This window comes from Ailuropoda melanoleuca, chromosome 1 (genome assembly GCF_002007445.2).
Source record: "Ailuropoda melanoleuca isolate Jingjing chromosome 1, ASM200744v2, whole genome shotgun sequence".
Lineage (NCBI taxonomy): Eukaryota > Metazoa > Chordata > Mammalia > Carnivora > Ursidae > Ailuropoda > Ailuropoda melanoleuca.
In genome coordinates this window covers 87,533,801-87,550,633 of record NC_048218.1, presented here as the reverse complement: position 1 = coordinate 87,550,633, position 16,833 = coordinate 87,533,801, and the positions used below count along the sequence as shown (strand labels likewise).

Genomic DNA, 16,833 nt, shown 5'->3' with positions numbered 1-16,833 from the left:
TGATCAATCAAGCTCTTCTTTCATTTGTTCTTAACCCCTGCCGAAAGAGTTCTTTCCCCAGGTCAGTGCATGGCTTCTCACCAATTGGATGTGATCTCCGTAGCAAATGCCTGCCCTGACATCCTTATTAAAATCACTCCTTATCACCCTCTATTACATTACCCCTTCCTTATTGTTGTTAGGGCGTATCATAACTGAAAGTCATCTGCTTGTTAGTGTCTTTGTTTATGTTTTTATTGTTGACCTTCTAGCAAGAGAAAGTCACCAGAGCATGAAGGCACCTTTTGTAACTCATTCTCCTTCATACCTTCAGAAACTAGAATATAACCTGGCACATATTGTTGGAAAATGAAATAACTCCCTGTTTAATACACTCTTCCTTGGACTTCCATAACTATGTTTTCTCCTGTTTTTTCTCCTAATTCTCTACATATTTTTCATAATCTCTCTTAAAAGATATATTTTTCCTTTCAAAGTGACTTTAATAACAATAGTGGAAAGGAAAGATACTCTGTCTGATGGTTATTTTTAAATTGTTGGCCAAATAATACAAATATCTAAATATTTTATGGGGGAAAATTTATTAAAATTGGGAAAACTTAAAGTATTTTTTCTTCTGGACAAATCTATTTTTTCTTACTCTGGTATCTTATTCTTAACTTACATAATTCTATCTATTGGCTTTGGAGTTTATAGACTTAAAACATGGAAATGGAAATGCAACAGAATTGTGCTTCACTTTGGTTAAATTTCTATATTACAATAGTTTTAACTCAATTTTTTCATCCTTTAGATGGGTGTGCATTACATATTAGATTATAAAACATTTTGCAAACTTTTTAAATAATTACTATATGTCAAGACAACTAACTACTACTCCGGCTTGTCTTTGTTATTTCTGCTATAGAAATGTGGTCATCATGTCAGTAAGCCTTACATTTAATATATCATTGTAGCAAATACTTTTTTCAGCAAGTGTATATATTACAGTAAAAAAAAAAATGATAAAATTGACAAGCCACCTCTTTATCTGATCTTTTACACCAAAAGCAGCAAAATGGGTTGTGTGTCTCATGCTTAATGCTGGATTCAGTTGGAACGTACTAGTGTAACACACTAGCTGGTATCCCTTCTGATTGGTTAGGAGTGCACTTTAACTGATTAGTACTTGCGTTGTAGTTATTAAAGATTTTAAATAGCTAAATATTATTTAAATATTAATAGTTTTTTAAATATTAATAGTTATTTAACATTGAAATATTAAGTATTTTATACAGCTCCCTACTTATGCCAGCCCCTAATTGGTCTTCACTCGCTAGATTACCATCCTGAGAATGAGTTTGAAAAGGTGATGACTGATTAGTGGCATCTTCTACAGGAGTGGGAGGAAGTAGCATTGCTTTTCATGCTTTGGTACAGTATGGTTTTCATGATAATGTCCGTGTGATGGAAAACCATTGAGTGAACTTGAGAAAGAAGTACCAATAAAATTCTAGCAGTCTCTGAATTTTGAAGTCTTCATAAATATTAACGTATTAATGCCTTTCAGAAAAGACAGAGGTAAACATGGGAGGACATTTTGATTTTACAAATTTTCAATAGACACAAACACTAATTCGAAGAGGATTCAGAACTAGATTATGTAAGATAGTAGTAAATTTCTGAGGTAAAACCTGTATTTGGGTGACTAGTACGTATTTTGTCAGTATGAGAACTGCTTCGGTTTACTGTTTCTGGCTCTGAGTAGAAAATTACTGTTTTAGTCAAAGCAGCGATGCTTTTCAAACATTCTGTACGTTTAGAATCTATTAGAGAAAAGCTAAGAGGATCCAGAGTGATTGATTTGGTTGAAAATGTCAAGTCTGAAAAATTTCAAAGCATACATCATTTCATCAGCATGAATAATTTTCGCTACCTCAAGATAGAAGAGAAACATGGCACTGGATTGTTCATCACTTTGGAGCACAGGCCACCCACAGGGGGGCGACCCTAGATATTCTTCTCTGACCTAGTTATTTCCATGATCCTCCTATTTATTTCCTTTAGCTGACTACAGGAAATAACAATTCTATTCATTTTCTTAGTTATTCCTTTCTGTTGCTTCTGCTCAGGATAGCCTCACCATTTTTGTGTAGAAGTGTTGTAAAACCACGGATATAACAGAATATCACTTTTTAAAAAATATTTTGAGTCTTTATTATTGCTACTTATCTGGTTTATGATTCCTTCTAATCACATATTTTGCCACCAAAGATAATTAACTTTAATTTTTAGTGTTTCTTTCGAAACCGTGCCACTTTCTCTCTTAGCTGCTACCACTCTCATTTCAATACTTCATTTCAATACTTCAAAATCTTTAATGAAGTATAAAATATTTGGTTCTTGTTACAGTTGTTGCTGTTGTTTTAAGTTCTTTGTTCTTAGTCAAAAATTAATGTATAGAATTTAAAAATTAATTTGTAGACTTTTCTATATCTCTCCCTGGTTAAATTTAAAAAAAAATTAAAACAAAACAGAACTAGTTCCATTTTACTTTGCGCCTCTCAATTTCCCCCTCCTATGTGGCAGGCAAGTCCTCAGTGGAGAAGTTGGTGCACACAAGTGAATAGTTCAACAAGTACATAGGTTCCTGCTCATTTGATATTTTCCAAAAGGACTAGTCAGATGTAACTTAATCCTTGGTATTTGGACGTAATTAAACATAGTACCTCAACTGGTTGACTGGATGATTGTCTAGTGTGACAGAATACATACAATAAGAAAGGTTCATTGTAGAAACAAGAATGTGTGGAAAGAAATGGCTTGACATTTTATCATATCATTGTGTATTGATTTGTGTCTCAGAAAAATTCAATGTTCTTTCTTGCAGCTGTGATTTTTCAGTTTGCTTAAAGGTAAATAGGAAAGACTTTCAGGAAGGATCTGATTCAGAGGCATCTTTTGAAGGCAATAGATACATTTTTATCACCACCTGTCAAACCATGAGAACATTGATTTCTGTAACTATGATTTTTAATGCAGAAGCCAAAATAAATTGGTATAATGATGCTGTGTTGAGGAAAATTTTTTTGAAAAAAGAAAAAAAAACCCTCTTCCTCTGTGTTAAATGCTTGAATCTATTGATGTGCTATTTAAAGAATGATCATCAAAGAGCTATTTAATTAAAACTGCCATTATTGAGACAAGCTATTGCTATTTTCCAATATGTAAACTGGTATATTTTTAACTCTCACATCTTTCTGTTATATACACAAACAAAAAGTTGAACTCCAGGGGTGCCTGGGTGGCACAGCGGTTGAGCGTCTGCCTTCGGCTCAGGGCGTGATCCCAGTGTTTTGGGATCGAGCCCCATGTCAGGCTCCTCTGCTATGAGCCTGCTTCTTCCTCGCCCACTCCCCCTGCTTGTGTTCCCTCTCTCGCTGGCTGTCTCTCTCTCTGTCGAATAAATAAATAAAATCTTTAAAAAAAAAAAAAGTTGAACTCCAGCCCACACCCTCTCAAAGCAGTGTGATCTTCCCCCAGCCTCTCCTAAATATGAAAAATATGTTTATTAATATAACCAATTGAGTAATATCCCTGTTTTATGATGATATCCATGAATCACACATAATTAGTAGGTAGCTTAAAAATTTAAATGAATAATATGAATTCTCTGATTTTTTCAATGTGATGATTACTAATATTATATGATCATTTATTTAATCAGGCTTTTAAAATCATAAATCCACAGTTATTTATATAGTAATGGTATTAGCAAACTCAAAAATTATATTAATAAGGCACTGCTTTAATCATATTTTAATAGGAACAAAATTATTATCCAAAACCATTCTGACAGAAGTATTTTTAACAAGGTTTTCTTAGGGAATCCATTTGAAAGTACACCTTAACTTTTCAGAGATATCGTATAAACTATAATCATTTCAATTTAATACCAATAAGCCAACAGTGTATGCTGGACATCTGGTGAGGGGTGAGAAAGGTGCATGATGGGCCTTCACTGAGAAAGATTTATATATAAAGAGATGAGTCCAGTGAGGTCCTCAAGAGAGTCAGAAACAAATCACTGGGATTCAAAGTAGAGAAGGTCACATATACTTGGGCAACAGGGAAATCCAGTTCATCGGAAGGTAACATTTGAAAAGGGTTTACTGTATCAGTAAAATTTTGACAGATGCAGATGAATGAAATGGCTAAGAAAATATTTCATGCCAGAAATATTTCCTCTAACAGATTTGCTGGTATCTTGGTGGTATTCACATGTGCTTCTAAAAACAGAATTCTCTCTTCATATGAGTCTTCTATGGAAGCCCTTTGCATGAAACTGGCGAAAGAAATTAGCTCCAGTTGAGAAACGTGGGAAGTTAGAGGTCTGGATTCTCCATCTTTATTCTTTCCCTATTTAACACCACTAACTCCTTAATGTCTCAATGTATATATGCTGTAGTTTGAAACAGCACATTCTGTATTATAATGTTATCATTGGAGAGCATAACAATTAATATTTTTTAAAAAGACTTATTTATTTGGGGGGGGGCAGAGGGAGAGAATCTTCAAGCAGATTCCCCACTGAGTGCAGAGTGCTGTGTGGGGCTCAGTCTCAGGAATCTGAGATCATGACCTGAGCCAAAAATGAGAGTGAGATGATTAACCTACTAAGCCACCCAGGCACCCCAACAATTACTATTTTAATGGTAGAAATTATGGAAACTAAACCTAAAAGGAATCATCCTGGATCATAGGAATATGTGTTTGATAGAACTCTCAGTTTGATAGGTACTTTTCAAGGAGATTCCGGGAAAGAGGCAACTACATCAGAGGATTCTCTTTGGAATCTCCAGAAAGGCATAAAATTTTAACATTAATAAAAAGGGACTTTTAAAAATAAAAAGTATTTGATGTAGGATATAAGATAACTGTAGGGAGGGTAGTGGGAAATGTGACAGAAATCGTCTCCTGGGTTCATGGTCTAAAATCCTTGAATGCCAGACTAGTGCGTATGGTTGGTTGTAGAGGTTGTATCCTGCATAACCCAAGGAGCTGTCATTCACACCGAATATATGCACCACCTGAACAGCCCTGTATAATGCACTTTACTTAATTTGGATAACAATTGAGGGCCTTTGAATTGTTTTTAAGTCTAGGAATGGTATGATTGTTGTTGAACTTGAAGGAAATTAATCATATTTTGTAAAATGTTTCAAAATTCAGAAACATAAATATATAATATACCAAACTCAATTGTCTGTTAGAGGAATTAATTGGGTTTTTAACTTGTTTAGAAGGGAGAGGGCAAAGGAAAAATGAATCTAAACTTTTTTTCGAAATTTTTATTTAAATTCAATTTAGTTAACATAGTGTTTTATGAGTTTCACGGGTAGAATTTGTTGATTCATCAGTTGCATATAAGACCTAGTGCTCATTACATCAACTGCCCTCCTTAATGCCCATCACCCAATTACCCCATCCCCCCACCCACCGCCCTTCCAATAACCCTCAGTTTGTGACTCTAAACCGTTTTTTCAAGTGACCTGAAGAATTGTTGTACCCTGATAGAAATAGAAAGATCATGTTTCTTGGTGATTGGGTCAGGGTAAGTGTTGCAATAATTCTTTTTTGAATATTTCAATTTATTGTGAATGATTTTATCATACTAAATGGACAGTTTGCTGTACCTCTTCCTGCAAGACTATTTTTCTTTTTGTCTTCTCTTTCAGGCTGAACTCATTGATGTGAGTTATGGAAATCCAGATGATTTAAAAAGGATTCAAAAAATGAAAAATACAACGAATCAGATTGCACTCCTGAAATTAGGAAAATTGCCATTACTTTATAAGGTTGGTCCAATGGCTGTCTGTTTGTTGCTGGTGGGGTGAATATTTTGGGTTTTTTTGACTTATATGCCTCTGAGAGTGGAGAGAAAGAGAGAGAGACCTAGAGAGAGGGAGAAAGAGAGGCACAAAGAGTCAGAGAGTGTCACAGGAAGATGATTTTTCCAAAACAGAACATTTTAAATTAAAATCTTTGTACTTATTACTTAGGACACAAGATAATTTAAGCCAGAAATCGGAGTTTGTGGGACCTTGTTAAAATTGGCATATTCTTTACTGTAATACTTATGTAGAGTGATAAATGAGAACCAGAGTGTCCTCTTCTTATGACGTATGTGAAACTTGTCTTATCAAAACTGACTAATTACTGTGTGCTTTGTGTTAGACTAGTACCTAGCAGATTTACACTCCTTAGTGATTGATTTTGTCAACTGTATAACTTCACAGTTACTGACTGTGCTCAAGAATTTAATTAAAATATAATATGCTGAGGAGAAACAGAATTTTGATTTATTTTATTTAAATGGAAGTTTATTAACACTCATCCACTAGATGCATTTACATAATTACAGCAGCTCAATGTAAGTATCTCATAATGAGCCACCACGATGGACAGCCACTGCTGCTCATTCTTACTTCATTTTCTTTTTCTATTCTATTCTAAAAAGAATGGTCGGGGCATGTGGATGGTGCAGTCAGTTAAGCATCTTGGATTCTGCTCAGGTCTTGATCTCAGGGCTGTGAGTTTGAGCCCCGCGTGGAGCTCCCAGCTCAGCACGGAATCTCCTTAAGACTCCCTATCCCTTCCTCCCCTCCTCCCTGCTCTCTCTTGCATGCACACACGATCTCTCTCTAAAATAAATAAATAAATCTTAAAAAAAAAAAAAAGGAATGGTCAGTGTAGTATCACTGGAGCTCTCTGGTTCTGAAGATATATTGGATTTCTCCTCATCAACACTTAAAGGTTTTTGCTTCCCAAGTCCAAAAAATTTTCCAGAAATCTGTTTGCACACTCTGTAAGGAGATAAGAGAACATCCTGTATCTGTTATTCATGACCTTCCATGGATACCCTTATACTTAAATCGATGTCTGATAGTAGATAATTGGCTAGAATTTTAAGGTAGTCTTAAAAATACATTATATTTGAGATATATATATGTGTACCAATGTGATATTAATTTTTAGCAGTGTAATTTGTCAATATATATTAAAACACTTAATCACATTTTGATCCAGTAATTCCAGTTCAACAGTATATCGTAAAGAGGGAAAAACATAGATGATAAACATAAAGATCATCAATGATGTGACAAATTTTAGAAATTATACATACGTCCAGTTTAGTATTGAAAATGATACTATTTGTATGGCTATATAATTACATGTAAAGAAGAATATTGAATGGCATGTGAAAATCCTCATAAGTCAAACAAGTTATAAAGTAGACATTTATAGTATTTATCATAATAATGATTGTATTATTGTTACTTCCTAAAGATAGCATGTTAGTAATATAGGATAAATAGTTNGTTTTCTAAGTTTTTTTTAAAAATGTATTGTCATATTAATCTTCACAATAGTCATATTATTGAGCAGGGAACATTATCATCTTCAATTTACAGGAGAGGTAACTAAGGCAGGAATTGAATAAGCGACTGGCTCAAAGATGACCAGATAGTNAATAGTTTTCTAAGTTTTTTTTTAAAAATGTATTGTCATATTAATCTTCACAATAGTCATATTATTGAGCAGGGAACATTATTATCTTCAATTTACAGGAGAGGTAACTAAGGCAGGAATTGAATAAGCGACTGGCTCAAAGATGACCAGATAGTCAAATGAAACAATCAGGATTTACACCCAGGCAGTCTCACCTCACAAACTGAGTCTTTAATGTGTAAGTGTATGTGTAGTTAGAGTAGATTGGTGGATGGATATAGCTAGCTAGCTAATCAAGGTGACAAACTGAAATTTTTAACTGAAGCTCTAATATGTATAAGAGTGTGTGTTTCAATATGAACTACCCAACACCAGTATTTCAAAGGAAATTATTTAAAACATGTTAGAGTGCTGTTGAACCTCTTATATCTGGCATATAAAAGGTTTGGAGGAGGGGCAGGGAGAAGATTTTATGAATATAAATTTTGGAGAAATTTATTTTTTTTAAAGACTTTACTTATTTATCTGAGAGAGACAGTGGGTGAGAGAGAGAAAGAGAAAGAGATCATAAGCAGGGGCAGAGGGAGAAACAGACTCCTTGCTGAGCAGGGAGCCCAATGGGGGCTCGATTCCAGGACCCTGAGATCATGACCTGAGCCGAAGGCAGGAGCTTAACTGACTGAGCCACCCAGGCACCCCTGGAGAAATTTATGTTAGGTTCCACTGTAAGCCTGTGAGTAGGGCTTCAGTGGAACCATGTAGAGGGCTTAATGCGTGTCCTCTGCAGTATGGGGGACATGGTAGACTGGTGCCTGACTCACCTGAGAAACCTGAAAGTAAGAGATGGGTTTGCTCAGCATCTAATAAATGAGCAGAAAATGAGTGTCTGTGTTGGGATTGGCCTGTGTCTTCAGAGCTTGGAGCAGAAAAATTTATGTGTTTATATATTTATGTAACACCTGTATCTCTCTACAGTTACACACACACACACACACACACACACTTATTTTCCAGAGACCTAGAATCAGTGTCTATAATTGTCTCTTTAAAAAAACACAAAGTAGCTGCTTGCCTGGCCCTTCCTGTAGTCCTTGTGGTCTAGAGAATGCACTCATGTTTATAGTGACTCCTGAAAAGGTAGAATCCAGTAGTAGAGAGGTAACACAAATTCATACCGATCTGAAAGCTATCCAAAAAGCAAAACTAATTTATATTAGGTGTATTTTCTAGTGAAACAAAAGAGTATACGTGATTACATGTTTTTGTGAAGCTACTTGAGTTTAGGCCTAGTCAAACCTATAGTTCTCTGACGTGGGCTAGACTCGTGGGAGCGGATTATTTCTCCTGGCCAAGAAATGGTTTGCCTGCCCACACCTCCAAACCCTCTTGTTCTGATGCACCTTTTTTGACCCAAAAAGGCTCACAGCTCCTCAGTGTTATTTACTCCAGCTTCTAGGAGCCAATTATATAAATTGGGTCAATAGAATTATGGATGATTTCTACTTCTTTATATTTTCCCATTGTTAGTAATATGGGCTAGGTGCTTTTCTAAGCATTTTTATGTACTATCATATTAATCTTCATAATAACCATATTATTGAAGTAGAGACCATTATTATCTTCAATTTATAGGTAAGTATCATTAGCACATGAGGAAAGAAAGAAAACAGAGTTCACTCCTTCAATAACTGACTGGAGCTGGTGGAGGGCAGGAAGATGAAATTTAAATCAAGGGTAGAGTTTTAGGCACGATGTGAGACAACGGTATTCTAATTATTTCAGACACGTGACTCAGATTGATTAGAGGACTTTTAAATTATCAATAATCAGCATAAGTCTCCTTCTAGGTGTTTGGGGATGCACTCTAGGTATGTTCTGAGCAGACAATGGGAAACAGAGCAGCATTGTCTCTGGTATTGAATTCTGCTTGTTCAGTCTTCCAGTGATAGATGTGACTAAAATGCTGTTTGTGGGAGGGGCCAATTATATAAACTGGTGAAATTATGTATGACTAAAAATTCAAGTTAGATAGGATATTCAAAAACTTTTGTGAACAGAATTTATAGGCCAAATACTCAAAATCCTTACCAGTAGATTATGAGTTAAAACAAAGCACGTTTCTTTATATTTGACTGCTCCAGGGAGTATTTACATTATGAAACCATTTGGCCATATCTACAAAGCAATGAAGTAGTCGTTTACCTAGAATAGGACACAATTATTACGAACCTGGTGCATTTCCCCTAATCATCTTATTTATAGGCCCATGAGTAGACTTAACAAAGAGATATATGTGGAATCCCCCTCCAGACAGAGCCTTCCACAAACTTAGTATATCTTCTAGGAGGAGGAGACAAGGCATCCTTTCTTTAACTTTGAAATTTCACTCTAGCCATCTCTGTGTTCTGTGGATTATCCCCGATATTTGGGGGAATCATTCATAATACGTTTATTAATACACATTCATATAGTGAAGAAAAAAGAAGCACGGGCTAAATAAGGTTGTACAGCCTGGTAACAGCTGACCATGTTTCACTGGTCCATCAAGTACATTCTGGGGCTGACACTGGAAAGCGAGGTAATAGAGTGATACAGCTGGGTTGAAAATGGCAGAGAACCAATTGACTTCTTTGTGTATCACAACTGCTAATCATGATTCTCAGTAAGCATCTGGACTGGGAACGTGCAGCTGAATGAGTAAAGAGAAAAGTTCATCTTTTCTTACTTGTGCGGTAGCTACTAACTCAGAGTTCGGAAATAAATTTGGGTGGGATTCTCTGCATCTGAGATAGAGCAAAAAGGGAACCTAAGTGTGATATTAAGTTATCTCCTAAAATGTGTAGAAAAATAATATGTAGCCAAGAAGGAGGAGATCTCATTAGTGTTATTGTAAATACCATCTATGTGTTAATTTGGTCTCCATGAAGGGTTTGATGAGAAAATCCCTACACCGTGTAGCAGAAATGATAAAAGACACATGCCTTCCTTTATACATTGTTACTGCGGGAGAGAGCCAAGCCAGTTCTCCAGATCTAACTCGTGCTAATTCCCTTCAGCTTAAACCTTAGAGGAAAGGTTTATTTTAGTTTTGTATTTTAGCAGTTTATTTTATGGGAGAGTGTTTTCCTTCTTTAAGCTTTTTAAAGACAGAATATTACTTTCTATGTCATAATGGATTCACTTAAATTTCTCTGTGACAATCTGAAACTTAGTCTTGGGTCCTGGGACAGGTGCCCCTTCTTTTTTTTTTTTTTTTTTTTTTTTTTCTTGCAGGAAATGTCTTCTGCTGTTTGTTAAAATTTTGTTAAGTACTTAATACTCAGTCTAGACCAGACATTGNTGGAGTAAAGAAAGGGAGGAAGAGGGGTACAATCCAAATGCTGAGTGAGAGAATGAAACAGGTGGCTTCTATGCCCAATAGGGAAAGAGCAGAAGCACAGGCTTTAGGTTTATTTTAGTTTTGTATTTTAGCAAGTTATTTTATGGGAAAGTGCTTTAATTCTTTAACCTTCAAGACAGAATATTATTTTATATGTCATAATGGATGCACTTAGATTTCTCTGTGACAATCTGAAACTTAGGAAAGCCCATCCGAAGACCCTCACATATTCCCAAATTGCTGAATAGCACTCTAGTATGAAATTTATTTTATAAATGCAATAAAAGCATTTGGCTTTCTTTTTAGAGCCCTTTTCACAAAAGCAGTAATAAAAAAAATTACTGTATACTGCATGACAACTAGCAATCATATAAATCCTACTGAAACGTGGAGGCTGGGCCATTGTCTAGGTCTATACCACACATCAGCCTCATGTCCTACAGAAGTTAAATTTGAATGCAGTGAAATTACAGATGAATACATATACTTATGCCTTTTTTGCATGTGAAATTACACATAAAAATTCACAAATGCTATTGTTGTTTTTTATAAAAGGAGTAACAGACAGCACATTCCTAGTACTCACTGTTAATATAGTAAAATATGTCTGGTTTTTAAATTTTCCTTATTTACATTTTTATCCTTATAATCAGAATTTTAATGATCCAGGAATCCAAATGATTTTGAAATTTCCTACAACTGAACCATTTTCCTATCTATTCATCCAATAAGATTTATATTTTAATATTAATTGTGCATTGTTTGGCCAGTGTGTAACTTAACCAACCACTACTTGAGTTCATAAAGCATTCTTACACAGGCTCTTAGAAGAGCCTGGAGGGAAATGAGAAGTAGGAAACAACTGTTAGGTGTTTATACTTTTGAATAGAATGTTTCCCACAGATTAGGAAGGAGTAGTAGTATTTAAAGACAAGTAAACTTCACACTATTTACTTAATTTACAAAATAATTAAATTTAAAATGTTGAATTGGGGATTTAGTGAGGAAATATCTATAGGTATTTGTGATCTTCCAATCAATACTCAACAAATGGACAATTGGATCAATAAGAAATCTTCTAGTTTAGGTTAAGTAAATGCTGAGAAACACTATATTTGAAAACTAACTTCACATGAAGCATTTACATGCTTTTCAGATTTGCTGAACTATAGTTTAATTCATTCCAGTCTCCTTTTCTTTTTTCTGATGGCATTAATTCACATAACCACATTCAAAAGAATTATTTTTTCTTCTAGTTAATAACAGACAGCATTTACTTTAAGCGGTAGAAGTTTAAGATGGTAAAATTAAAATTTAATTTCTAATCCCCAAAAATCAAAATATGCATTTAGCTAAGAACATCAAAAATATGTAGTGCCTAGTGCAGTAATACAACAACGAGCGTAAAAGGGAGTCAATATTTTTTAGAGATAAGCTATTCACGGTGTGTTCTACGTGTGTGTAGTGTGTGCATGTGCACACTGGTGTACTCTCATGTGTGAGGTGCCAGTGAAGCTGGAAAGATAGGAAAAAAGAGAAAAAAAACACTTTTTTTAAAGATTTTATTTATTTATGTGAGAGAGCGAGAGCAAGACAGAGAGAGAGCACACAAGCAGCAGGGAGGGGCAAAGGGAGAAGCAGAGAGAGAAGCAGACCTCTCTTGAGCAGGGAGCTGATGCAGGACTCCATCCTGAGACTCCGGGATCATGAGCCACCCAGGCGCCCCGAAAACCCCAAATTTTTTTGTTTTTGTTTTTGTTTTTTAAAGCTTTCTTTGACTGCTCTTTTTTTTTTTTTTTAAGATTTTATTTATTTATTCGACAGAGATAGAGACAGCCAGGGAGAGAGGGAACNTAAAGCTTTCTTTGACTGCTCTTTTTTTTTTTTTTAAAGATTTTATTTATTTATTCGACAGAGATAGAGACAGCCAGGGAGAGAGGGAACACAAGCAGGGGGAGTGGGAGAGGAAGAAGCAGGCTCCCAGGGGAGGAGCCTGATGTGGGGCTCGATCCCTTAACGCCTGGATCATGCCCTGAGCTGAAGGCAGACGCTTAACCGCTGCAGCACCCACCACCCAGGCGCCCCGAAAACCCCCATTTTTATTGAAAGTTGTAGTGCATTATAGTTTGCTCTGGTGTGGATGATCCTAGTGGATCTATTTATGTGTCATTCTATGAATATTTCAGATGAAAAAAATATTTAAATCAGCACCGTTTTATGGTGCTTTTAGATATTGTTCTGTGTATGGAAGCGAACTTGCTCCTTTTATCTTAAGACAATTTTTTAAAGTATTTTACAAAAATAAAAAGCAAGCACTATCTTAATACTTAGGGTATGCTTGTTCACTGACTGATTTAATGAGGTACTTCCTACCCAATTCTCAGAAGTAATTACAAAAGACCAATGCTCCATATTTTGTAATTATAAGGCTTCAGAGCTGCTCTGTTGATCACAGAAAACATGGTCAGGACTAGAACACAAAGTCAGAAAACAGTGGTTTAATGTATTTAAAATCTAAATCTGCTGTTGTTTTTTAAATCAGAATGCTTTCCATTTTCCACTGACTGACTTTACTTATTTTTCTAAATGATTTAGGCCAAATATTACCATATCTACAAAAGTTAAGTAGTTTTTGTTGAAATACAACTTCAATCATAAGTTATAATGAAAAAACTTTGGACTGTGTCATTTTTCTGCCATTTAGTCATCAGACTTTAAGAAAGTGAGTTTAGGATAAGAATAACTGATTGAATGCTTCAGATCCTAGTCCTAATATTGAAGTATTTTTTTGTGACTTAAAACCAAATGAAGGTATGTCTACAAATCTTCGAAGTCTATAGTGAATGAATCCCATAATTTGGAAGTCATGTCTGTATTTTACCTATGTGATAATAAAATTTAATTAGATTTACTATCTCAATATTATAAAATCAAAACAAGTGACATCATGTATTCAAAGAGATGATTTTTGCATATATGTCATAATATGGTCACCAGAAGTAATCTCCATGGAGTCACACGAGTTTGGCACCACAAGAAAAGTCACAAAGCATGTTGTTGCTCCAAACTAAGTGTTACAGTATAAAGTAAGAAAAGCAAGAAATCAAGAAAGGGAGAGATGGAAGCCAGAGACAGACAAGGATGGAGGGAGGGAAGAAGGAAGGAAAAAACAACCATTTTTTTTCTGGTTCATTCCCTGAAGTCACACATGTTTCAGAAATATGTTTTACATATTACTCTAAAATCTGAAAGAGTAAGCTTTAGACATATTTTAACTTTTGGGAATTATACCTCTGAATTCTTAGAGGTTTTGTTTTTTTTTCTCGCTCTCTCTCTTTTTTTAAATTACATTCTCTACAGTGGTAATAAAAATAATATCAACTCTTAAGGTTGTGTGAGCATTACATTTGAGAATGCAAGCATAACTCTTTTTTTAAAATATTTTATTTATTTGAGAGAGAGAGAGAGAGCACAAGTCGGGATGGGAAGAGGGAGGAGGAGAAGCAGGCTCCCCACTGAGCAGGGAGACCCATGGGAGCTCTATCCCAGGACCCTGGGATCATGACCCAAGCCCAAGGCAGGTGCTTAACTGACTGAGCCACCCAGGCGCCCCAGCAAGCATAACTCTTGGTAAATATTAAGCCCTTGAAAACTGAGAATCTAATGGTAAGGGACATGAATTTAATAATGAGGAAAAGGCAGTTCTCTCAAACTTGCAGAATAATATACTTATTAGATAAATCAATTATAGAAATATTATCTCTCAAGATTGCACTTTTGCACGATTTAACAATAAGAATTATGTAGATGTCATGTAGCATAATTTGAATCTCAAAAGAAAAAATTAAACTTGTCTCTTTAGTTTTTTTTTTTTGACAGAGTAAGACAGATACAAATTAATGGAGAAAAGAATGTTAAAAATAAATATAAATTGATTAAGGATGAATATAAACAATGACCTAACAAGATAGTGCCTACTTTCAATTTTTACATTCTTCAGTGTTTATTTTTATGCACAAACTTTTTTGAGGTGATGGAACTGTGTAATATTATGAAAATAATATTTTGGTAATTAAAATTATATTTACAGTATAGTACTATAAACAGCTACACATTTTAAATTTGTTGTGAAAGTGAAGGTATCATGTATGGCTCCAAAAACATAATGAAATTGCCTGAATCATAAGGTTATTTTAGAAATTAATTGAAATAGTACATATAAGTGTTCAACACAATGTCTAGAACATACTAAGCTTTAACTGAAAATAAGCCAATATTTTATTTAATCACACCAAAATGTTTTACCAGTGACTGCATTTTCTATTTGCATTTCATTTCCTTAATGGCCACTCTTCTGTGTAATCAAAATCTAAGATCCTATTCATTACATCATATGACCCCTGCCTTGTGTGTTCTAGGTAGGGCTCAGTACTTCAGTAGAGGGTTTAGATGATTTCAGGAATCATTATGATGTTGAAGATTTTCTTACGTATTTGAATTTAGAATATCCTAAAACTAAGTTTAGAGATTTTTGCATAGTTCCTTTCATTTCTGAAATTTCATACAGGAGGTTAACAAAATTGGAAAATTAAAAAGTAAATATATCCTTGGCTCTATAAAAAACAAAGCTTTAAAAAAGCCATCTGATGTCTAATTATTATTTGCTATCTATTTGGCACTGAGCTCTCTCTCTCTGTCTTTTAATAAAAATAAATTAATTATTATCTTGCTGAGGAACACATTGCTAAAGAATCCTAGTCAGCAGCTTGGATTTTACTCATTTACTGTTGCTATAAAATATGTGGAGACAGCTAAATTACTTCTGGAAAGAAATATTGAAAAAAATGAATATTTGTTTGGCAAAAAATCCCCAAAACCTCTCCCTAAAATTTATGTAATAAAATTATAGTCACACAATGTATTGTAGCTGGTTTTGAATTCAATAGACTTCCTGTTTTTATCACAAATTAACCTTTAATAAGTTATAAAACCTTAACCTAGCTATACAAACTTAAAATATTCTCACTTGAACTTTGAAAATAATATGTAATGAATAAATTATTATTTTAGTACGTAATTATTAACATATAAGTTAATTTATTATTCTCATAAATATTCATTAAATTGCTTTTTAACTGAAAATATATATTTAGTGTGTTTATGCAAAAACTATTGGGAAGGTTTTATAGCCCAATATATATTATAGTTAAAAATAAAGCTTCTGTGGTTTTAATAATGTGCAGTTTGAAAAAAGCCTATTACAGGTAAAATGAAAGTTACTTTTATTTACCAGATTTGCATTTCCAAATTTTATTCAATCTTTATGTAATTTTTTGGTATATTTTCTCTTTTATTGAATTTTAGATTACACCTAGGAATCTTATTTAGCACAATAAATTTCTTATAAATTTTCTTAAATTAATAATAAGTACATTATTTGAATATTATAGCCTTCCAACTACATCTTAAAGCTCTTACAACACTAATAGTTCCAATCATTTTAGAATAATTCTGCATTTTAAATTAAGTCTGTGTTGGAAAATTAGAAAAATTAAAGTCTCTATAATCCGAGAATATATGTACTAGAATAGCAGACTTCAATTTGGACTAGTATTCATCATCAAGGAAGAGCTATCAAACGGATTCTTCCAAAAGATCATGTTTATTCCTAAATTTTCAGTTATGGTTTTCTTTTTGTTTTTATCCAAATCTATTAGGTTGGTGCTATCCCTCCTTGTCAGTAAAGAGCAGTCTTGTTTTTTTAAGTGGATAAATTATCCACATCAAACTTCTTTTATAATTCTCACACTAAGAAGTTTTCAAGCAATTTTAGGATACATTCCATCATATATAAAATGAGTCATCAAATGAAATGCAAGAGAAAGAAACCCTTACGGTTGTAACTTGCTATACTTATCTGACATTGTTCCAATACCCAAATTAATGACTGTTCTAGCACAATT

At 34.2% G+C, this 16,833-nt stretch overlaps 1 protein-coding gene across 3 annotated transcripts in view; it reads left to right on the top strand.

Moving 5' to 3' along the window:
* Nucleotides 1-16,833, top strand: part of NAALADL2 (N-acetylated alpha-linked acidic dipeptidase like 2) — a 1,303,052-nt gene that overhangs the window by 793,886 nt on the left and 492,333 nt on the right. For all 3 annotated transcript variants that reach the window (XM_034662698.1, XM_034662699.1, XM_034662703.1), the window contains one exon: nt 5,718-5,837. In XM_034662698.1, coding sequence (XP_034518589.1) covers nt 5,718-5,837 — 120 coding nt within the window. The remainder of the gene's footprint in view (nt 1-5,717; nt 5,838-16,833) is intronic.